We start from the raw sequence: 23994 nt of genomic DNA, 5'->3' as shown, positions 1-23994 counted from the left end.
GCTAGTGATACGAGGCCGTTGGGATCCAGCACGGCGTTCCGTATTACCCTCCTGAACCCATCGATTCCATATTTTGCTAACAGTCATTGGATCAGCAACGGGAGCAGCAATGTCACGATATGATAAACCGCAATCGCGATAGGCTACAATCCGACCTTTATCAAAGTCGGAAACGTGAGGGTATGGATTTCTCCTCCTTACACGAGGCATCACAACAACGCTTCACCAGGGAACGCCGGTCAACTGCTGTTTGTGTATGAGAAATCGGTTGGAAACTTCCCTCATGTCAGCACGTTGTAGGTGTCGCCACTGGCGCCAACCTTGTGTGAATGCTCTGAAAAGCTAATCATTTGCATATCACAGCATCTTCCTGTCAGTTAAATTTCGCGTCTGTTTCACGTCATTTTCGTGGTGTAGCAATTTGTAATGGGAAATTGTGTAAATGTGCTGTCAATGATGAAATATTATTTTGGAATGAGAAAGCTCTCCACCTTTACATGTTTTGAACACAAAAATATTAATAAGGAGTATATTTCTATGTAACAAATACTTAGAATAACGAACACTATGGGTATATCAGGTCATGGAATTTCTATGAAATTTTGGGACAGAGACTTGGATGAGTCAAACGACCATACTGGCTTCAGCTCTCGAACCTACCGGACGCTTTTATACGAGTTTGCTTCTGAAAGCATGATTTTGCTATCTGTGACTAATTTTCTTCACAATGTGTGTATAAAAAGTACTTGTCCTTTTAATCTCATTTCATAATTCTCCCTCCATGAGAATATAATTAAGTTAGAATAATTAATTATCGCTAGCATTTAAGTTTTATCATTGGCCACTGGCCACTCCTTTGTTGTAATAAGCATTGGCAGCCATTATGTGAAATACAATTAATCACACGATTTTCGGGCTTCACTCACAAGATGACAAAAAAAATTCTTTGAATATTTTGCTAACAGTAGAGGAAAATACTTCTAGCAGAGAAGTTTTCATTAAATCCACAGGATGAATGCAAAGAAAATAAATAATAATATGAGGCTCAGGCTTGCTTGTGAGTAAATCATTATGCCTGGTAAACATCTTGTTTTCAAGGCTCTAAATATTATTCAGATAATAATTACCAGTGTAAAGGTGAGAATAATAACGTTGATGTTTATATCGTGTCTATGTCTGCAACAATATTTATTTATCGGGCATTAACTACTACAGTTTTAAACACACCTCACTTGTTTTTGAGCTAGTCATGTGTGTTCACAATATAAGTAAACCGTTAAAGCCCAACCTAGTAAATTTACTCAGAATTATTTGCCTATCTAGCAACACTGATTATTGTTAGAGTATATTCTAGTAACTACTACGAGTGTGGGAAATATACGTGATGATTCCTAATGTAAGAAAATGATAACTTTCATAAAAAAGAAAATAAAGGCAGAGGCTATACACTGGACGAGGCCAAGCATACAGCCAGCAACCATCTAAAAGTGCAGCAGTTTCATTTTGGGCTGTGGCAGGTGCTGGGATTATGAATGAGCTGTTACCAGTCAGAGTCAACTGCGCTTCCTATTATTCAAATGAATAGATTAATGACATCAAATAAGTGTATCTTAATAACAGATTATTCAATTGACTGCTCTGTCGCATCTTTATTTGTTGTTTATAAAGCATTACCATAAAATTACTATTTTATGATGAAACGGTTATTCTTATAAAAAGATAAAGTGGTCTATCATACTGTCTTCCTGTTTACGTAACTAACAACAATTGTTTATTTTTGTGAAATAGCTAATTAGTACTATTTATCAATAAGGATGTCTCCAGAGGAACGGCCAATATTTAGGGATATGAGAGGAATAGTCATCTGAAGGAAAAAAGTTTAATAAACAAGGGCTTTAAAATGCTTATAGTAAGAGCTATCAACACTTCATCATCTACTGTGAAGTCACAGCTTCTATTCAACAAGCGCTTACAGCTTTTAAAGTATGGGCTTTCGAGCCCGTGTTTACTTTACTGTTTTTCTTCAAATGATCGTTTCTGTCATACCTCTGAATATTGAGCATTCCTTCTGGGGTACGGCTGTGTGTACCCCTTTATGGTTTTTAGTAAAACTATTTAATGTCGTTTTAAACGCAGTTACTGCAGTTAATGTCCTTACAAGCAGCAAAACTTTTCAGAGAGTAAAATGAGGAACACTGCTTTGCGTAACGTTCCCACACCGCATAACGAACAGCGAGCTACTGCTGCGTCCACTGCCTCAGGAAACACTTGCAGAAGGAAGCCAATATTCCCACATATTTACAGGACGCACTGTACAGAAAGAGGAACACTGCGTCATTCTCTTTCCAGAATTGCAGAGGAGCTGTTTTACCCGTTACGACAGAAGTAAAAAGCTTTGGTGGAAGCATATAGTAAACTCACAGAGATTCTAACGCACTGTAGTACTACGGGACAGCGTGACTTCTATCGGCAACCAAGCAATTATCCTAAGGTTAATCGATTACGTAAAACTAATTGACTTGAAAGAGATATACTAACACGAATTCTTTACAGACGAATGGAAAAACTGGTAGAGGCCGACCTCGGGGAAGATCAGTTTGGATTCCGTGGAAATGTTGGAACACGGGAGGCAATACTAACCCCACGACTTATCTTAGACGATAGGTTAAGGAAAGGCAGACCTACGTTTATAGCATTTGTAGACTTAGAGAAAGCTTTTGACAATGTTGACTGGAATACTCTCTTTCAAATTCTAAAGCTGGCAGGGGTAGAATACAGGGAGCGAAAGACTATTTATAATTTGTACAGAAACCAGATGGCAGTTATAAGAGTCGAAGGACATAAAAGGGAAGCAGTGGTTGTGAAGGGAGTGAGACAGGGTTGTAGCCTATCCCTGATGTTGTTCAATCTGTATATTGAGCAAGCAGTAAAGGAAACAAAAGAAAAATTTGGAGTAGGTATTAAAATCCATGGAGAAGAAATAAAAACTTTGAGGTTCGCCGATGACATTGTAATTCTGTCAGACAGCAAAGGACTTGGAAGAGCAGTTGAACAGAATGGATAGTCTCTTGAAAGGAGGGTGTAAGATGAACATCAACAAAAGCAAAACGAGGATAATGGAATGTAGTCGAATTAAGCCGGGTGATGCTGAGGGAATTAGATTACGAAATGAGACACTTAAAGTAGTAAAGGAGTTTTGATATTTGGGGAGCAAAATAGCTGATGATGGTCGAAGTAGAGAGGATATAAAATGTAGACTGGCAATGGCAAGGAAACCGTTTCTGAAGAAGAGAAACTTGTTAACATCGGATATAGATTTAAGTGTCAGGAAGTCATTTCTGAAAATATTTGTTTTGAGTGTAGCCATGTATGGAAGTGAAACGTGGACGATAAATAGTTTAGACAAGAAGAGAATATAAGCTTTCGAAATGTGGTGCTAAAGAAGAATGCTGAAGAGTAGATGGGTAGATCACATAACTAATGAGGAGGTATTGAATAGAATTCTATTCAATACCTCCTCATTAGTTATGTGATCTACCCATCTGCTCTTCAGCATTCTTCTTTAGCACCACATTTCGAAAGCTTTTATTCTCTTCTTGTATAAACTATTTAATCATCCACGTTTGGGGAGAAGAGAAGTGTGCGGTACAACTTGACTAGAAGAAGGGATCGGTTGGTAGGAAATCTTCTGAGGCATCAAGGGATCGTACAGGGAGATCAAGAGATTAATACACTAATCAGATTCAGGAGGATGTAGGTTGCAGTAGTTACTGGGAGATGAAGAAGCTTGCACAGGATGGAGTAGCATGGAGAGCTGCATCAAACCAGTCTTTGGACTGAAGACCACAACAACAACGAAAGAGATATGGGCATATCCACAATCGACTGAGTAACTGCGATTAATGGTCGACTAACTAATGGGCCGTCCGTGGCGGAGAGAGACCGACCTGCCGTGCGTGGTGACGTCGAGGCGCAGCTCGCGCTGCAGGCTGTACTCGGCGTCGACGTCCGCGTCGTCGGCGCCGGCGTCGCGGCGCTGCCGCTGTCCGGCGTGTGTGTCCGCGTGGGCGGTGCGTGGGTGGGCGTGCGGCAGCAGCAGTCGGCGGTCGTAGTGTGCTGGCTCCATGTGGCCCACCAGCTCGGTCAGCGGCCGCATCCCTGCAAAACACGGCGAGGCGACACTGTAGAGCACTGCTGTGCACTGCCGGGCGCGCGTCGGGGGCGGCCGTTTGTCGCCGAAACCACCACTTCTCCGCAATTATTCAAAATGACAGTCACTATAGCATTAGTTCATTTTGGCGCCAAACCGTTTCAACCCGCGATGGGGTCATCTTCGGGGCAATTTACGCCATTCGGTCGCTCGCTGGAGTTGTCACCCTGCCCGTGCACCGTTGGATAGTTAGCAACCGTGCACAGGCAGGGTGACAATGTGCAGAGAGTTAACGAATTGGTGACTGCCGACAGGCGCATCACAGTGAACGAATTGTCGCGCAACGTTGGGACAGGGGAAGGCAGTGTTTCCAGAATGCTGAAAGTGTTGGCGTTAAAAAAAGCTTTGTGCCAGGTGGGCTACGAGGATGTTGACAGTGGCTCACAAGGAAACAAGAAAAACGGTATGCAGCGAACTTTTGCAACAGTACGAGAATGGTGGAGATGAATTTCTTGGAAGAATTGTGACAGGTGATGAAACACGGCTCCATCATTTTTCACCAGAGACGAAGAGGCAATCACTGGAGCGGCATCATATGAATTCACCCAAGCAAAAAAAAAAAAAAAAAAAAAAAAAAAAAAAAAAAAAAAAAAAATATCAAAACCGCACCTTCTGCTGGAAAAGTTATGGCACGGTGTTTTTCGATTCTTGCTTGAGGATATCATGCCAAGTGGTACCACTATAAATTATAATGCATATGTGACGATACTGAAGAAACTTCAAGCTCGACTGAGTCGTGTTCGACCACATCGGCAACAGGTGCATGTGTTGCAGTTACACGACTAGGCACGGCCACATGTCAGTCAAAGAACCGTGGAGGCGATCACAAAACTCGGATGGACAACAATGAAACACCCCGCCTTACAGTCCTGACCTGGCTCCATGTGACTATCATCTCTTTGGGAAACTGAAAGACTCTCTTCGTGGAACAAGTTTTGAAGATGATGACTCCCTTGTGCACGGTGCCAAACAGTGCCTCCAGCAGGTTGGTCCAGAATTTTACCGAGCGGGAACCCAGTACGTTGTCCTCGATGGTGAGTGTTCATCGGAAGTGAGGGTATCATCTGGAGTGCCCCAGGGAAGTGTGGTGGGTCCGCTGTTGTTTTCCGTCTACATAAATGATCTTTTGGATAGGGTGGATAGCAATGTGCGGCTGTTTGCCGATGATGCTGTGGTGTACGGAAAGGTGTCGTCGTTGAGTGACTGTAGGAGGATACAAGGTGACTTGGACAGGATTTGTGACTGGTGTAAAGAATGGCAGATAACTCTAAATATGGATAAATGTAAATTAATGCAGATGAATAGGAAAAAGAATCCTGTTATGTTCGAATACTCCATTAGCTGTGTAGCGCTTGACACAGTCACGTCGATTAAGTATTTGGGCGTACCATTGCAGAGCGATATGAAGTGGGACAAGCATGTAATGGCAGTTGTGGGGAAGGCGGATAGTCGTCTTCGATTCATTGGTAGAATTTTGGGAAGATGTGGTTCATCTGTAAAGGAGATCGCTTATAAAACACTAATACGACCTATTCTTGAGTACTGCTCGAGCATTTGGGATCCCTATCAAAATGGTTCAATTGGCTCTGAGCACTATAGGACTTAACATCTGTGGTCATCAGTCCCCTAGAACTTAGACCTACTTAAACCTAACTAACCGAAGGATATCACACACGTCCATGCCCGAGGCAGGATTCGAACCTGCGACCGTAGCAGTCACGCGGTTCCGGACTGAGCGCCGTAACCGCGAGACCACCGCGGCCGGCGATCCCTATCAGGTCGGATTGCGGGAGGTCAGAGGCGGGGTGCTGGATTTGTTACTGGTTGGTTTGATCATCACGCGAGTGTTACGGAAATGCTTCAGGAACTGGGGTGGGAGTCGCTAGAGGAGAGGAGGCGTTCTGTTCGTGAATCGCGACTGAGGAAATTTAGAGAACCAGCATTTCAGGCTGACTGCAGTACAGTTTTACTGCCGCCAACTTATATTTCGCGGAAAGACCACAAATATAAGGTTAGAGAGATTAGGACTCGTACAGAGGCATATAGGCAGTCATTTTTCCCTCGTTCTGTTTGGGAGTGGAACAGGGAGAGAAGATGCTAGTTGTGGTACGAGGCATATAGGCAGTCATTTTTCCCTCGTTCTGTTTGGGAGTGGAACAGGGAGAGAAGAGGATAGTTGTGGTACCAGGTACCCTCTGCCACGCACCGTATGGTGGATTGCGGAGCATGTATGTAGATGTAGATGGAGGCGCTGGTTCGAAGATGGCGGAAGGCAGTTGAGAGGGATGGGAATTATGGGGAGAAATGAAAATATTGTTCCTAAATGATGTATCTACACCACTGTAAAACTTTCAAACATGTAGAATAAAAGATGGATTTTAAAAAAATAGTGTGCATTTCTTTTGGAGTGAACCTCGTATTTCCGTAAAGGAATGTCCCAAGCGCCTAGCTCTATCATTCCGCGCCCAAAGACCTCATTTCTGTCGTTCGGGGGTAATCACGTTGGGAACCTTTGTCGTATGAATCACCCGAGTACAAATGAGAGCTCCGCCAATGCAGTGCCCTGTTGTACCTCTCGTGCACGCGATGCCACCACCACCACCACCACCACCACCACCTGCACACGCGCACATCGCGCCTGTCCCACGAGCGTGCAACCCGGAAGACTGCAGAGCGCCGGCCTGCCGTGTTTACACAGGATTCCCGCGCCCCCGCCTGCTGCCCGCCCCCTCGGCTCAGACACAGGTCCGCCATTACCGTCCCAGCACTCCCACACACACACACACACACACGCACACACGCTCTGATTAAACGTGCGCACCCGCACGAGGAGCGTGAGACCCGGGTAGCCTCCACGGCCGCCGCTGTCTATTGTACAGTAGCGAGTCTCCCACCTCATTGTTCTCCAAAGGAAGTGACGACAGGACGCGCCTCTCCCGTGGCATTCCAGCAAGGCCGTCCTCTACCTCCTAATTACGAGCCAGATTTCGAAACCCAGCGAGAAACTGAACATGTCGTTGTATGAGGTGTAGAAAATTATCTGCTCCAGTCACAATAAGGGAATAAGGGGTTACTTATTTTCACACGACCGGTTTCGGGCTTGCGCCCATCTTCAGGTGCTTATACATTCATGTACATGTTTGTCCTTTTGGAGATCAATAAAGATGAGGCACCATTATTACAGTTACGCTGTGGTGATAGTATTGCCACTTAGTTATCGCCACAGTATAACTGTAATAATGGTGCCTCATCTTTATTGATCTCCAAAAGGACAAACATGTACATGAATGTATAAACACCTGAAGATGGGCGCAAGCCCGAAACCGGTCGTGTGAAAATAAATAACCTTTTATTGTGACTGATAGCAGATAATTTTCTACACCTCATAAAGGAACAGTCACGGAGTTCGACAGCATCCACTAGGGATGAAATTCATTATGTGTCGTTATATATTCTTCAGTCACCATACCAGCCAGTGTTGTTCTTTTTCTTCATTTGAGAAGTCCAAGGAGTGCTCGTGGAAAGGGAATTAAGTTAAGGGAGTAAAAGTGAAAATTTTGAGGTTTGGCACTTCCATTCTGATTCTCTCAGAAACGGCAAAGGATTTTGAAGCAGCACTGACCAGACCAGATGGTGTCTTGAAAACAAGTTATAAGGTGAAATTCAACAAAAGTTGACGATAGTGGGAAAAGCATTTCTGAAAAGTGAAATTTCTTAAAAAGTATTATAAATTACACTACTACATAAAGACAAGTCGTCAATTAAAGTTGTTACCAAAGTACTGGAAAACTACTTGACCGATGTTCGTCAACTTTCCCACGACACTCGAATCAATATTCGTGCAGACATAAGTCCGCATATATGATATATATAACCATACACGTAATCCATAAACAAATATCATTTGGCAAACAAATCGCTTCCAGTTGTGTATGAACCGTTATTTATAGGAAAACTGTCGGCTTCGTGATATCAAATCACATCCTCAGGTGTACGTCTGAACAAGATCAAATGGGTCCAAATGGCTCTGAGCAGTATGGGACTTAATATCTGAGGTCATCTGTCCCCTAGACTAAGAATTACTGAAATCTAACTAACCTAAAGATATCACACACACCCACGCCCGAGGCAGGATACGAACCTGTGACCGTAGCAGCAACACGGTTCCGGACTGAAGCGCCTAGAACCGCTCGACCACAACGACCTGCTGAACAAGATCCAAAACACGCAGTCGACATTATGATCCAAAAACAGACACAAATCCTAATAACAAAAACCATATGTCAACCAGTTTGAAAATATACACACGTCATTGACATGGGAAACGTGGGGACTCTGCGCTGTTCAAACAAAATGCTACTGCACGCAACAAGAAGAGCATCACGAATCAAATTCACCAGCTGAGAAAAACCGCGTTAACCTACAACGAAAAAGAAAAATAAACAAGAAAGAGTCCCAGTTGGCAGCGTTGATATCCCAAAGGTGCGAGAGGGAAAAAAAAGAAAACCATATTATATCGGGAGGTGGGGCACAGCATCCCTCCAACCGCTACAGCCCTTCTTGACACACATGAGTACGTTGACTAACAGTTGACTAGCTGTGAGGCGATTCGAAGGATGCTGTACGTCACTTCCTGATTTTTTTTTCTTTTTTTTTTTTTTTAACCGTCGTGCTATGAACGCTTCTAGCTGGGGCTGTATCTCTTCTTCCTTTCCATTATGGGTCAACGTGGCTTTAACATGTCTGTTTTCACAACTGGTGAATTTCATTCGTGAAGCCCTTCTTGTTGCGTGTAATAGCATTTCATTGGAGAAGGTTGAGTCCCCATTCTTCCTATCTCATAGGCTTAATGTCTCAAAAACGTACAGTAATTTCGTACTGGTCGTCATATACCTTATATTATTAAGATCTCCGTTTTTGGATGATAATGTCGACTGTATGTTTTGCTCCTTGTCCACCTGTACACATGAGGACGTCGTTCGATATCACGACACCTGCCGTGTTCCTATAAATAAAGCTTCATACACAGCTGGAAGCAGTTTGTTTGTCAAATAAGCATTACTTCATCCCTCATTACCCACTGTACAAAACTATCTGTAAAGTGAAAACGTCGTTATCAAAATTCTCGAAAAATTGTTGACCGATTTACTTTAATTTTTTACACGAAACTTTAATAATTAAGATTAAGTTACTAACTACTGCCACCAAGAATAACTCAATATGATAGAAGCTGAAAAGTTTGTGGTACAAAAGTTGCATGGGCAACGAGGGGCATAATATCACGTTGGTTTTTCTTGCTAGGTGGGGTCGCTTCAGAGATATGAAGATCAACTTTGGTTTTGTAAATGGGATGCTATAGTTTGGTACTTAATTTCTGATAGCGGCTACCGAGACGAATCCAATGATAGTAAGGTCTTTGAAGGTCAACGAAGGTCACAAAGGCGGCATGAACGTCCATTTACAGAAGGTGTTCGAAGTGATGATCATTGGTATCAATGCAGTGATGCAATCTTCTTATCATGGATTGAGTGGTATTCCTTATCACTTCGGCACTTATCGAAGCACGTGCTCTGACGATTCTCTCTCGCATATCTCCAGGTATAGTTGGAACGTCTTTATAAACAATGTCTTTTACGAATCCCCACAAGAGAAAAATCCACAGGCGTCAACTCTGGCGAACGAGCTGGCCACGACACATCTCCTCCGCATATAATCCAACGATCTGGGAATTGTCTCTGCAACTCATTTCCAGCCATCAGCGAAAATATGCCGGACGCCCATTGTGTTGATACGACATTCTGTTCTTTGTTCTTAAAGGTATTTCTTCCAATAACAGACGTAAAGTTTCTTGCAGGAATGTGGTGTACTTCCTACCATTAATATTTCCTTCGATGAAATAGCGGCCTATAATTCTGTCCTCCAGAATCCCACACCACACATTCACCGACCACGGTTTTTGGTGTGTAATTTGCCGCAGCCAACATGGATTTTCAGTTGCCCAATAATGCATGTTATGCAAATTAACATTTCCGTGGCTGGTGATTGTATCCTCGTCAGTAAATGAAATCAGATTAATAAATGTGTCCTCCGTCTGAATCTGAAGTTGAGCCCTTCGGCAGAATTCAATGCGACGCATACACTCCCTACCGGTTAATACTTGGTGGAGACTGATATGGTAAGGATGATATTTGTGACGATCCAGAACACGAACAACACTATTATGGCTCATGCCAAATTGCCTTGCAATTTGACTCGAACTAACACAATAATCTCGAACCACAGTGGCAAGTGTAGCAGTTTCTGCTTCCTCGTTAGTAACTTTCCTTTGCCGGAAATGTTACCAATTCGTTAAAGATCCAGTTATTCCCAATTTATCATACACATATGTATGTGTAGGGTGAGTACGTTGAGCATATCTTTCAGCGTGTTAATCTCTAGCACTCACTGAATTTCGTTGGCATTCTCCGTAAATGAGAAACACATCGACTTGTTCTTCGAAGGAGTACATCATTCACATTCTCTTGATTCGACGATACTAGTCTTTACCGTTCCTATTAGCGTTGTATTGCGAAACCATCGAATGGTGTTAAATGTCAATAGCATGTTAGATGGATACGCCGTATTCAGCGAATATTTACTATTTGCACGATATACAAGACAAGAGTTGTCAGAGCATGTGCTTCGGTAAGTGCCGAAGTCGAATGTGAAGGTTTTCCCGTCATCCACTTTAACCTTCCTCTCGCGGCCAGATGCCGTAGGTATGAGGGAGAGCGAGACATTTGGAGCCATTCACCAACTCTGGATAGCCCAGGGTTGTGACAGTGGTATCGACGATGGACTGCAGCCTTCCCGGTATGGGAAGCAAATGGCAAGATGTCATCTTCGAAGGCCGCCACGTTGATCTGGCGGCTGAGGGCATGGGTGCCGATGTGGGGAGGAATCTGGTGTAGGCCAAGGTCGAGGACACAGCTGAAGAGGAGGGGAGAGAGGGTCGCTCCTCTGGAAGGCTAAACAGTCCTACCCTGCCTAGGATCCATTATCACCATCCTACCGTCCTCATGGCAGTGCAAGACATATGAAAGAAACTCGCCCAGTAGACCATGAGCTCTCAGTGCACGGCCCAGAGCCACACGGTCCACGAAGTCGGATGTCTTCAGTATGTCTGGTGACGTCACGTAGACAGTCTCACAGGAGCGAGTCACGTCAGTGAGCATCAGGTCGAGGAGGCAGGTGTTTTCCAGCATCGCATTCCGAGAGATGAACGCTTGTTGATGCCTGTCCAGTGGACTCTGCTGCATCAGACGCGACGCTACGACCTTGTGAAAGGCCCAAGTGAGCACCAAGGAGATGGTGATCAGACTTCGGCCGGCGATTCTGGCACAGCCATCTCGAGAATCAGAAACATCGTCACACAAAGAATATGGGAAGGGAGGGCTCTGTATAGGAAGAAGTTTCTCAGAGACCTCCTTCGGTAGACGGTGAAGTTGGAAAGACATGCGGGCAGGAACACCAGCTGCCAACAGCCTCTTCGACAGTGATTGACGAGCACAGCATCTCGAAAAATCTAACAGGTCTGAGTGGGACAGGAGCTGATCACTGAAGAGGCCAGAGACGGCAGTTGGCCTCCCAGTGAAGAGGTCAGACCAGAAGTCCACCAAATTTGGTATGTCTGGTGCCTGCTGGAACAGTGTCCCATCAATGAGGCCGCGTGCACAGCAGCAATGGTTCTGGTGGAAGGCTTTCTGGCAGAGCGAGAGTATTCCCGTCTCCTCCACCTGCGCTTCCGCGTGATAGGGCCCAGGTCAAACTGCTGCATATGTAGTAGATGCGATGACTTCTTCTTCACCGGCTCCTCCTTGCTGCTGACACGTCCATGGCATCAGAGAGCACGCCCAAGATGACTTTGGGCAGAGTTTCCGGCCACAATGCCACAAAGGTGACAAGAGACGCAAACTTTGCAGGCGAGGCAGGAAACCCAGGAGATCTTACCAGATGTACATGTCGACCAGGGACAAAGATAGTGGTGCATCCTCCTCTTCAACAGGCTGGAGTGGAGCGTTTCCGGATAGGGGCGAGACTCCTCTGGGCAGCTGCTCCTTGGGAAGGGCTACATAGCAGGCTGCAACATACTCCCTATGGGCAGCCTTCGCTGCTGACTCTTGACTGGGTTGGAGCGCTCTGAGTTGGGTGGCGCCAGGTCTTGTTCACGAAAAGGAGTTGACTCCAATGGAAGGGCTCTCTCCGCCTCTCTCTCCAGTGCTGGTTGGTGGGGTAGGTTCCGGAATAGCACTGAAAGGAATAGCTCGAGAGGAATTAGTAGCCCCCCGAAGACCACATCACAGTCCTTCCACTCAGTTTGCTGGCTCTGAAAAGTAGCAGCCAATTTTCGGTGGGCCCACAAGAAGGGGGAACCCCCTTGACATTGAGAGGCTAAGCGGGCCAGGCTCTTGCATTACGCACCACTCCCCTCGTAACTACAGGCCAAGGAAGGAGCTTAACACCAGCGCCTCGGTCACGCCTTGAGAGAATCAATGTCCGCCTGTATCTGACACGTAGTTGTTGGCTACCTAACCAGAGTTACAAACAATCTTGGAGTTAATCGGAGCAGTCCTCTTAGATTGTTCGCAGACGATGCTATCATTTACCATCACGTAAAGTAATCATATTCCAAAACGAATTGCATAATTATTTAGACGATGTATCAGTATGGTGCGGAAAACATGGCAATTGACTCTAAATCATGAAAAGTGCGAAGTCATCCACGTGAGCACTAAAAAAACAAAGTGTCATGATAAATCACACAAATCTAAAAGTTGAAAACTCAAATACTTAGGGATGACAGTTACGATAACAAGCTGGAACGATCACGTAGATAAGGTTGTGGGGAAAGCAAACCAAAGACAGCGATTATTGACAGAACACTTACAAAACATAACAGATCTACTAAAGAGAGTGCTTACACTACGTCTGTTCGCCTTCTTCCGAAATATTGCTGCCGGCCGCTGTGGCCGAGCGGTTCTAGGTGCATCAGTCCGGAACCGCGCGACTGCTACCGTCGCAGGTTCGAGTCCTGCCTCGGGCATGGGTGTGTGTGATGTCCTTATGTTAGTTTGCTTTAAGGGGGGTAGGACGTCAAACGGGCCGTCTTGGAGCAGGAGAGTCACCACAGGACATTTTAATTTCTACTATCTATACTTTTACAAACAAAGTCATAAAGCTTTGTCACCACGACCAGGAAGAATTGAGGACTCACACTCATCGCAGTGGAAGTTCAAAAACGTAGAAAAATACCGTCTTTTACATGTGAAATATCATCATTTTTTCATTTATTACTGACTGCATTTGTTGCTATAGGTACACTTTTCTTCCTAAGTAAGAGAGATTCTTCGATGAATTTTTCATAGCATACAAAAAGTAGTTACAGGTGTATGAAACTCTAGAATTTTCCAAATCTATTAAAAAACTGTGGAAGAATTGAGATAATTAACTATAAAACTTGAGTTTTTCTAAACATGGAGTTTAAAATGTAACAGTTCATTCATTTATTCATAAATTAAATAACTTCTACATTTTCATATACCTACAACTGTGGTTTGTATGCTGTGCAAAAGTCATCGAATAATCTCTCTTACTTAGGAAGAAAAGTGTACCTATAACAACAAATGCAGCCAGTAATAAGTGAAAAAATGATGGAATTTCACATGAAAAAAATGTGTTTTGTCACATTTTTGCGCTTCCACTACTATGAGTATGAGTCCTGAATCCTTCCTGGTCATGCTGTTAAAGTGTTATGAATTTATTTGTAAAAGTATAGACAGTGGAAATTAAAATGTCCTGTGGTGCCTCTCCTGCTCCAAATCTGCCCGTTTGACGTCCTACCCCCCTTAAGTAGTTCTAAGTTCTAGGGCACTGATGACCTCATTTGTTAAGTCCCATAGTGCTCAGAGCCATTTGAACCATTTTTTGAAATATTGCTGTGCAGTGAGACAGGATTGACGAAGGACATCGAGAAAGTTCAAAGAAGGGCAGCCGGTTTTGCATTATCGTGAAATAGGATAGAGAGTGTCACGGCTATGATACACGAATTGGCGTGGCAGTCAATAAGGCGAAGGCGGTTTTCTCTGCGGCAAGGACTTCTCATGAAATTTGAGTTACCAGCGTCCTCCTCAGAGTATAAAAATACTTTGTTAACGCTCACCTACAAAGGGTGAAATGATGATCATAGCAAAATAAGAGAAATCAAAGCTCTTAGGGGAACATTTACGTGATTTTTTCCCACCGACTGTTAGAGAGTAGAGTGGTACAGAAGTATATTAAAGGTGGTTCGATGAAGTCAGTTAGGCAGGTAATTGTGAATTGCAGAGTAATCATGTAGATGTAGATGTATATGTACCGGGTAATCAAAAAGTCAGTATAAATTGGAAACTTAATAAACCTATTAGAACCAAAAAAAAAAACTATGTTCACAAAATGTTCGACAGATGGTGCTGGACAGCAAAACGTCAGTGAATGCGCATGACAATCGTGTATAAAAGGAGCTGTAATGAGAGAGAGAATCAGATGCGCCAGCTGTCGCAGCATGTTGACGTTGCCTGAAAAGGCACTTTTAGTGAAGCTGTATTATCAGAATGGGGAATGTTCTAGTTCAGCGTTACGATCCTATCGCCATAGGAAGGGGGTTCGACCGGGTAAAGGCCCGTTGACAAATGCAGCTGTGGCGAGAATGAGTTCGAAGTTCGAAGCCACGGGTTGTTTAGACGATAGACCCCGTAGTGGCCGACCGAGCACAAGGCGTAATGCTGCTGAGACAGTTCAGGAAGAAATGGAGACTGTAGCGGGTTCGTCTGTGCACGGGGAAGTCAGCGCTCGTGCAGTCGCACGTCGCACCGGCATTCCATACACTACTATTTGGTTGGCACTGAGGCGTACCCTCCGATGCTATCCGTACAAAATCCATCGGCATCATGAACTGTTACCTGGCGATTTGGTGAAGCGGAGGCCATTTGCGGTGTGGGCGTTTCAAAAGATGGCGGAAGATGACGATTGGTTGAGTAACGTGTTGTGGATCGACGAAGCTCATTTCACGCTCCGAGGGTCTGTCAACGCCCACAACTCCAGAATGTGGGCAACCAAAATCTTCTAGAACTGTCGTGGAAACTCCATTGCACGACGAGAAAGTCACGGTATGGGTTGGATTTACCACATCTACCGTTATCGGGTCTTTTTTCTTCGAGGAAATGCGCGATTCTGGTTTTGTAACTGCTACCGTGAAGGGTGAGAGGTACGCCGATATGTTACAGAATCGCATCATCCCTAGCCTGGCTGATAAACACCTGCTGGAACGAACCATGTACATGCAGGATGGCGCTCAACCCCATATTGCTAAACGCGTGAAAGATCTATTGCGCGCGTCGTTTGGTGATGATCGCGTGCTCAGCCGTGGCCTCCCACGTCCCCAGACCTCAGTCCGTGCGATTATTGGCTTTGAGTGTACCTGAAGTCGCAAGTGTATCGTAATCGACAGATACCTCTAGGGATGCTGAAAGACAACATCCTACGCCAATGCCTCACCATAACTCCGGACATGCTTTACAGTGCTGTTCACAACATTATTCGTCCACTACAGCTATTGTTGAGGAATGATGGTGGACAAATTGAGCATTTCCTGTAAAGAACATCATCTTTGCTTTGTCTTTCTTTGTTTTGCCAATTATTGCTATTCCGATCAGATGAAGCGCCAGCTGTCGCACATTTTTTGAAATTTTGTATTTTTTGGTTCTAATAAAACCCCATGTCATTCCACACATGTGTGTCAATTTGTACCTCTCTATCTCCATTATTCCGTGATTTATTCAATTTTCAAATTTATACTGACTTTTTGATCACCCGGTGTATGAAGGAGAGGAACGTGCGAACTAGCAAAGATGTAACACATACGAATAAGAGTAGTCTGCTCATAGCTGTAACCGGTCGGGGGAAAAAACTGTTAACGTGGCCTGGAAGCCCCTACATGTATATAAATATCACTTCGATAAACAGAGAGAGACGCCGGTGAAATGGCTAGTGACTCGCCGACACTCAGAAGGGGACAGAGAGAGATGGAAACAGATAATGGGACTCTGTGTACAGAAAACAGGCCGCCCTCCCCCTTACATGACGGCGACGGGGGGGTCGCGCGCTCTTTGCGACACGCGAGTGTTATTAAATGCTCTCAAAAGCTAACAAGCGAGCGGCGAAACTTGAAAAAACACAGCGGACGCGGTTTCGTGGTGGCTTCGCCGGGAGGCGGGGAAGGGGGGAGGAGGGGTGGCGACGAACCGTGCGTGAAAAATGGAGACGGCAGGAGACAGAAGCGTGACACAGAATAAACAAACGGCCAGATGGGAATTTGCTGCCTCGCTCAAAAAGTCTGCTCGCAACGAAAACACGGAAATAAACGACCTCATTGTGTCGAGACCACGTTCGTGACTAAGTGCTAAGTACCCGCAGAAAATACTTGTTTGTTGCGTCTGTATGTCTGACGTACATCAAAGACGAAGCTCGCTTTTTTAAAAAAAGAAAAAAGAAGACAAAAACACTGATGAGGATGTTTTGTAGGACTATCTCCGTTGAATGGTAAATGAGCGGTACAATGTATCGCAGGTTGTAAAGGACTACTAACCTTCGACCATAAATATAATAGACTGGCCCTGACGTCATTTTCGTGGCTCCAACATCTCTGGGCTAAAGTCACGTGAATGTTGGCAAAACATGGTTGTTTCGTGTTGCGCTTATGGCTGTACTCAGCCTTTTGTCGGGGGAAATGGCATTACATTTCACCTGTAAGTGTTTCTGTGATAGTGCAGATGCGTTTATTAAAATCTGCCGAAGTGAATTTTGTATATTTTTTACACTTGTAATAGAGTATCACGTAAATTAAAGTGTTGAAAATGATGCGTGTAAAGTCAGACTCATATTACATTTTGAAAAGTATCTGTGATAATTAGGTTACTAAGTATAATTGTTTCTCGTTCCTACTCACAGGTTCCCTAAGGATGAAAACCGAAGGCAGCTTTGGACAGAGGCCATGAAACGGAAAAACTTCAAGCCATCTGCACATACGCGGCTTTGCTCGAAGTGCTTCGCGGAGAAGTGTTTTAATAGGTTAGTTATTATTCACAATGAATATTTATAATTTATATTTACAGTGCCTGTCATTTTTAAACCTAGGCTCCAAAATTATTGTCTGAAACTTCAAAGTCTCACCTTTCATTTAAAATATCATTTTATTAAAAACTGATAGTTTAAACTTTTGTAAAAATAGTGGGAACTGAACCTTTCAATTGCATCTAAAATTGATACTCTAAAACGAACCTGCTCCTAAAGTCGACAATTTTGGCACCTATAGTTGGCATAATTCCCATATCCCATTTTCTTTTATAAGTGACTAGAGCTCAAAACGCGGCGAATCCAGTGTTTAAAGTTTTGACACGGGCCCACTCTTACTAATTAAAAGAATTTTAACGACATTTTACTTTAATTCATAGTTTATAGTAATTTCGTCCCGCTGACCACCAGAGTGGCGTTCGATGTATTTATTAGATTTTTTTAAATGGTACGGTGAACAAATCCAGGTTAAATGTAGGTCTGGCATAATTTTTCGCAAATAAAAAAGTAATTTTTGTTGGAAGCGTTTGGCAGTCAACTGAGAAAGGTGGGGAAAAATACGATACAAACATAGGATGGTAGACCGCTGATTTGAAATCCCGCCACGTTTTGCCAACAGTCACGTGGTTTGTGTTGCAATCACACCAGCCCTATAGCTTCTGCACAGCAAGGCCAACCTGCTAGTATCTATGATCGAAGGTGCTAACAGAAGTTTGTGTGAAACACTTTGAACTTACGTTTGATGGTCTTGAGCCCACGTACACAGATCCGAGAACTAATGGAAAACTCAGTAGCTCTGTCTGCACCGTCTGTCAAAACAAGTGAAGGATCCAGAAGCACGGGCGGGGGGGGGGGGGGCAGGGAGGGAACGAAACTTCACGGCAGACTGAGAGGGACTGTCACGTTATTGGAGAGATTACAAAATCGAATCGAATTTACAAAGGTCTTAACAGTGAGCGCACTTGTGAGTAGGAAGTTTCACCCCGCGTGGCCTGGATGCGCGCACTGATTCAGTTAACGAGGCTGTCACAAAGCCGCATCCTGAGACGAGCTGTCCGACACCTGTTGTAACTGACCCCGGTTATCCTGGATAATGGCACTGCGGAGGAGATCACGTCCGAGGAGTTGTGTTGGGAACAGACCTCGGGATTTCTTGCTGGCTACCGGAGTACCTCAGCATCACCCATGCAGCTCATAGATAGACGAGCCCTGGACGAGAGTTGTCAAGCTGGAAAACGGCACCACGATACAGCTGTGTTGGAGGTAACATATGAGTACGCAGGATGTCCATGACGGACAACTCCAAAAACTTACGCTTTTCATATTGGGTACAGTGTGCTGCCACCTACTGCCAGGTACTCCATATCAACGACCTCAGTACTCATTAGACATCGCGAGAGGGCAGAGTGGAGCGCTCCGCGGAACTTACGGACTTCGAGCGTGGCAACAAAATATAAGGGACACTGCATAGCTAGAACGCACCAGTAGATGCAGAAGAAGGCCGCTGTAACCGTGGCCGAAACGTTGGCTTTTTTTTTCTCCGGTAGCACTAGTTTTACACATAAGACGCGGTACCAAACGCAGAAACTTTTATGTCGACTGACTCTGGCTGCGGAAGGCTACGCAATTATACTAATTAACTGATTTTTAAAAAGCAAAAATCCAAGAATAACATTAACAAATTGCCTCCAGAACTGAAAAGACTAAATTCCAATAACACAGCTGACAGAAAACACTTCAAAACGACAACACTATAAAATCACCTCCTTTCAGTAAAGAATATTAACTGACGTAAGAATAGATTTACATTACAAAACGCAAAACATATGATCAAAAAATATGTCACAAATATCAACCATCGGTTATTACCAGTAATTATTAAAACGCCATTGCCGTCGAAGTAGCCAAAATGACTGACAAATGTGGTTCCAATTTGTGATGATAGAGGCGGTGCAGAGGCAACGGCAGAAGCAATAAATAATTCCTCCTCCTCTACTAACACAGGACGGCGGTTGCCACTACCACAGTACTAGAAACCATTAAAAACTGCAATCGTGCTACACAGGCATCTTTAAATAAGCCACAGTTAACAAGAGATACAATCAGCAATTCTCTAACACAGAGGCAGCTCTTTAATTATTTAGTAAAAATTAAACATACTACAAAAGTGCAAAAGTACGATGTTATGCAGGACACTTTGACTTGACTACTAAGGCATAAATTTTTCCTTTTTTTTGTTTGGTAGATGCAAACAATTTAGTAAACAGCTCGAACTCGTGATACCAGCCAACAGGTAACTATAGACATGACTCAGAAATGAGAGAGCTAGAGTAAACAATTTTCACTGGCTGTAAAGTACAATTCATAATTCATATGAATTACATCTGCAGTCTACAGCGTCGGATTCTAAAATCAGTTTGGAATAGTGACAACTACGAGCCCACACACACTGACAAAAGTGAACTCCAGTAGTACCAGGCAAAGCCTTCACAAGTAACGCGTTATGTACACTGCTGGCCATTAAAATTGCTACACCACGAAGATGACGTGCTACAGAAGTGAAATTTAACCGACACGAAGAAGATGCTGTGATATGCAAATGATTAGCTTTTCAGAGCATTCACACGAGGTTGGCGCCGGTGGCGATACCTGCAACGTGCTAACATGAGGAAAGTTTCCAACCAGTTACTCAAACAGAAACAGCAGTTGACCGGAGTTGCCTGGTGAAACGTTGTTGTGATACCCCGTGTAAGGAGGAGAAATGCGTACCATCACGTTTCCCACTTTGGTAAAGGTCGGATTGTAGCCTATCGTGATTGCGATTCATTGTATCGCGACACTGCTGCTCGCATTGGTCGAGATCCAATGACTGTTAACAGAATATGGCATCGTTCGGTTCAAGAGGGTAATACGGAACGCCCTGCTGGATCCCAACGGCCTCGTATCACTAGCAGTCGAGATGACAGGCATCTTATCCGCATAGCTGTAACGGATCGTGCAGCCACGCTTCGATCCCTGAGTCAACAGAAGGGGACGTTTGCAAGACAGCAAACATCTGCACGAACAGTTCGACGACATCTGTAGCAGCATGGACTATCAGCTCGGAGACCGTGGCTGCGGTTACCCTTGACGATGCATCACAGACAGGAGCGCCTGTGATTGTGAACTCGACGATGAACCTGGGTGCACGAATGGCAAAACGTCATTTTTTCGGATGACTCTAGCATAATGATGGTCGCATCCGTGTTTGGCGACATCGTGGAGAACGCACATTGGAAGCGTGTATTCGTCATCGCCATACTGGCGTATCACCTGGCGTGATAGTATGGGATGCCATTGGTTACAAGTCTCAGTCACTTCTTGTTCGCTTTGACGGCACTTTGAACAGTGGACGTTACATTTCAGATGTGTTATGACCCTTTGCTCTACCCTTCATTCGATCCCTGCGAAACTCAGGATAATGCACGACCGCATGTTGAAGGTCCTGTACGGGCCTTTCTGGATACAGAGAATGTTCGACTGCAGCCCTAGCCAGCATATTCTCCAGATCTGTCACTAACTGGAAACGTCTGGTCAATGGTGGCCGATCAATTGGCTCGTCACAATACGCCAGTCACTACTCTTGATGAACTGTGGTATCGTGTTGAAGCTGCATGGGCAGCTGTACATGTACACGCCATCCAAGCTCTGTTTGACTCAATGCCCAGGCGTATCAAGGCCGTTATTACGGCCAGAGGTGGTTGTTCTGGGTACTGATTTCTCAGGATCTATACACCGAAATTGCGTGAAAATGTAATCACATGTCAGTTGTAGTATAATATATTCGTCCAATGAATACCCTTTTCTCATCTGCATTTCTTCTTGGTGTAGCAATTTTAATGGCCAGTAGTGTGTATAAGAACGGACAACCAGGGTACGGAGTCAAAATAGCCAGCACGCGACACCAACTGACGCGCACATTAATCTGATGCTCACCGGGACTTCTCGTAAAATCCAGTGCCCACTGAGAAACGCTTGCTTAGAGAGTGCCTAGAGAAGGACGTAACGAAAATTATTCGCAGTCGGAAACGCACAGGTACCATCCAGCCGACGACACCGCGTCCAGTACTTGGAAAAACGTCACAGTGGACTCCAACCCGTCACCACAGTGGACACAAACTGCTTGCAACTTCAGTAGCAGAGGACACGCCGTTACTGTGCGTCCTGGGCCGGTTGCAGTGTCCGAGCGGTTCTAGGCGCTTTAGCATGGAACCGCTCGATCGTTACGGTCGCAGGTTCGAATACTGCCTCGGGCATGGATGTGTGTGATGTCCTTAGGTTAGTTAGGTTTAAGTAGTTCTAAGTCCTGGGGATTAATGACCTCAGATGTTAAGTCCTGTACTCGTCCATTCAGCATGTGTATTTCCGCACAATGGAGACATTGTAATTGAAAGTCGCTTGCTCAATGTCGCTGGTTCCGGAACATCTCCCCTGTACGGGAAGATAGATAACGGATGTACGAGTAGACACACGGCTGGCGACGTCAGAGAACCACGTGTATGAATATCAAGAGCTCAGATGGAAACCCAGTTCTAAGCAAAGAAGGGAAGGCAGAAGGGTGGAAGGAGCATATAAAAGGTTTATAAAAGGGCGATGTACTTGAGGACAATGTTATGGAAATGGAAGAGGATGTAGATGAAGATGAAATGGGAGATACGATACTGCGTGAAGAGTTTGACAGAGCACTGAAAGACCTGAGTCGAAACAAGGCCCCCGGAGTAGACAACATTCCATTAGAGCTACTGACGGCCTTGGGAGAGCCGGTGATGACAAAACTCTACCAGCTGGTGAGCAAGATGTACGAGACAGGCGAAATACCTTCAGACTTCAAGAAGAATATAATAATCCCAATCCCAAAGAAAGCAGGTGCTGACAGATGTGAAAATTACCGAACTATCAATTTAATAAGCCACGGCTGCAAAATACTAACGCGAATTCTTTACAGACGAATGGAAAAACTGGTAGATGCAGACCTCGGGGAGGATCACTTTGGATTCCGTAGAAATGTTGGAACACGTGAGACAATACTGACCTTACGACTTATCTTAGAAGAAAGATTAAGAAAAGGCAAACCTACGTTTCTAGCATTTGTAGACGTAGAGAAGGCTTTTGACAATGTTGACTGGAATACTCTTTTTCAAATTCTAAAGGTGGCAGGGGTAAAATACAGGGAGCGAAAGGCTATTTACAATTTGTACAGAAACAGATGGCAGTCATAAGAGTCGAGGGGCATGAAAGGGAAGCAGTTGTTGGGAAAGGAGTGAGACAGGGTTGTAGCCTCTCTCCGATGTTATTCAATATGTATATTGAGCAAGCAGTAAAGGAAACAAAAGAAAAATTTGGAGTAGGTATTAAAATTCATGGAGAAGAAGTAAAAACTTTGAGGTTCGCCGATGACATTGTAACTCTGTCAGAGACGGCAAAGGACTTGGAAGAGCAGTTGAACGGAATGGACAGGGTCTTGAAAGGAGGATATAAGATGAACATCAACAAAAGCAAAACGAGGATAATGGAATGTAGTCAAATTAAATCGGGTGATGCTGACGGAATTAGATTAGGAAATGAGACACTTAAAGTAGTTAAGGAGTTTTGCTATTTAGGAAGTAAAATAACTGATGACGGTCGAAGTAGAGAGGATATAAAATGTAGACTGGCAATGGCAAGGAAAGCGTTTCTTAAGAAGAGAAATTTGTTAACATCGAATATAGATTTATGTATCAGGAAGTCGTTTCTGAAAGTATTTGTTTGGAGTGTAGCCATGTATGGAAGTGAAACATGGACGATAACTAGTTTGGACAAGAAGAGAATAGAAGTTTTCGAAATGTGGTGCTACAGAAGAATACTGAAGATAAGGTGGATAGATCACGTAACTAATGAGGAGGTATTGAATAGGATTGGTGAGAAGAGAAGTTTGTGGCACAACTTGACTAGAAGAAGGGATCAGTTGGTAGGACATGTTTTGAGGCATCAAGGGATCACAAATTTAGCATTGGAGGGCAGCGTGGGGGGTAAAAATCGTAGAGGGAGACCGAGAGATGAATACACTAAGCAGATTCAGAAGGATGTGGGTTGCAGTAGGTACTGGGAGATGAAGAAGCTTGCACAGGATAGAGTAGCATGGAGAGCTGCATCAAACCAGTCTCAGGACTGAAGACAACTACAACAACGGTGAGTCGTGCTCGGGTAGCCAAACGAGAAGGCGGCCGCTCGAGATTAGTGGCAAAGCTGGGTTCGAGTCCCGCTCCGACACAAATTTTTATTGCTGTAAATCCATTATACAGCTGATGGTTGTCCATATTTGCAAGTGGGAACGCATTTCATGTATTTCGTAACAGCTGTAGCTGCCACAGCGCCTGTCCCTTTGGACAACCATGCAAGTACGGTAATGTCGTACAACGATTTCGATGTTACCGCCACCTTTTACACTCACGGGTCCGACCCGTGTGACATCTAGTGGTCAATTCCGTGTTGTGATCGGAAAGTGTACTCTCATCGCCTTAGTTTTGTTTGTGTCGATTTTCATGGGAAATTGTACTGAAATGCAGGAGGATCTGCAACGAATTGACGCATGGTGCAGGCAATGGCAATTGAATTTCAAT

The 23994-nt window shown here is 44.3% G+C and overlaps 1 protein-coding gene across 1 annotated transcript in view; it reads right to left on the bottom strand.

Annotated features, from left to right (window-relative positions):
• The window catches only part of LOC126293640 (uncharacterized), a 759104-nt gene that overhangs the window by 333367 nt on the left and 401743 nt on the right, over nt 1–23994 (bottom strand). The window contains exon 2 of the mRNA XM_049986916.1: nt 3948–4158. Coding sequence (XP_049842873.1) covers nt 3948–4158 — 211 coding nt within the window. The remainder of the gene's footprint in view (nt 1–3947; nt 4159–23994) is intronic.

The sequence above is a fragment of the Schistocerca gregaria genome, chromosome 10 (genome assembly GCF_023897955.1).
Source record: "Schistocerca gregaria isolate iqSchGreg1 chromosome 10, iqSchGreg1.2, whole genome shotgun sequence".
In the NCBI taxonomy this organism is placed as follows: domain Eukaryota; kingdom Metazoa; phylum Arthropoda; class Insecta; order Orthoptera; family Acrididae; genus Schistocerca; species Schistocerca gregaria.
Note: the sequence above shows the minus strand (reverse complement) of the source record. Positions and strands in the feature narration are given on the sequence as shown.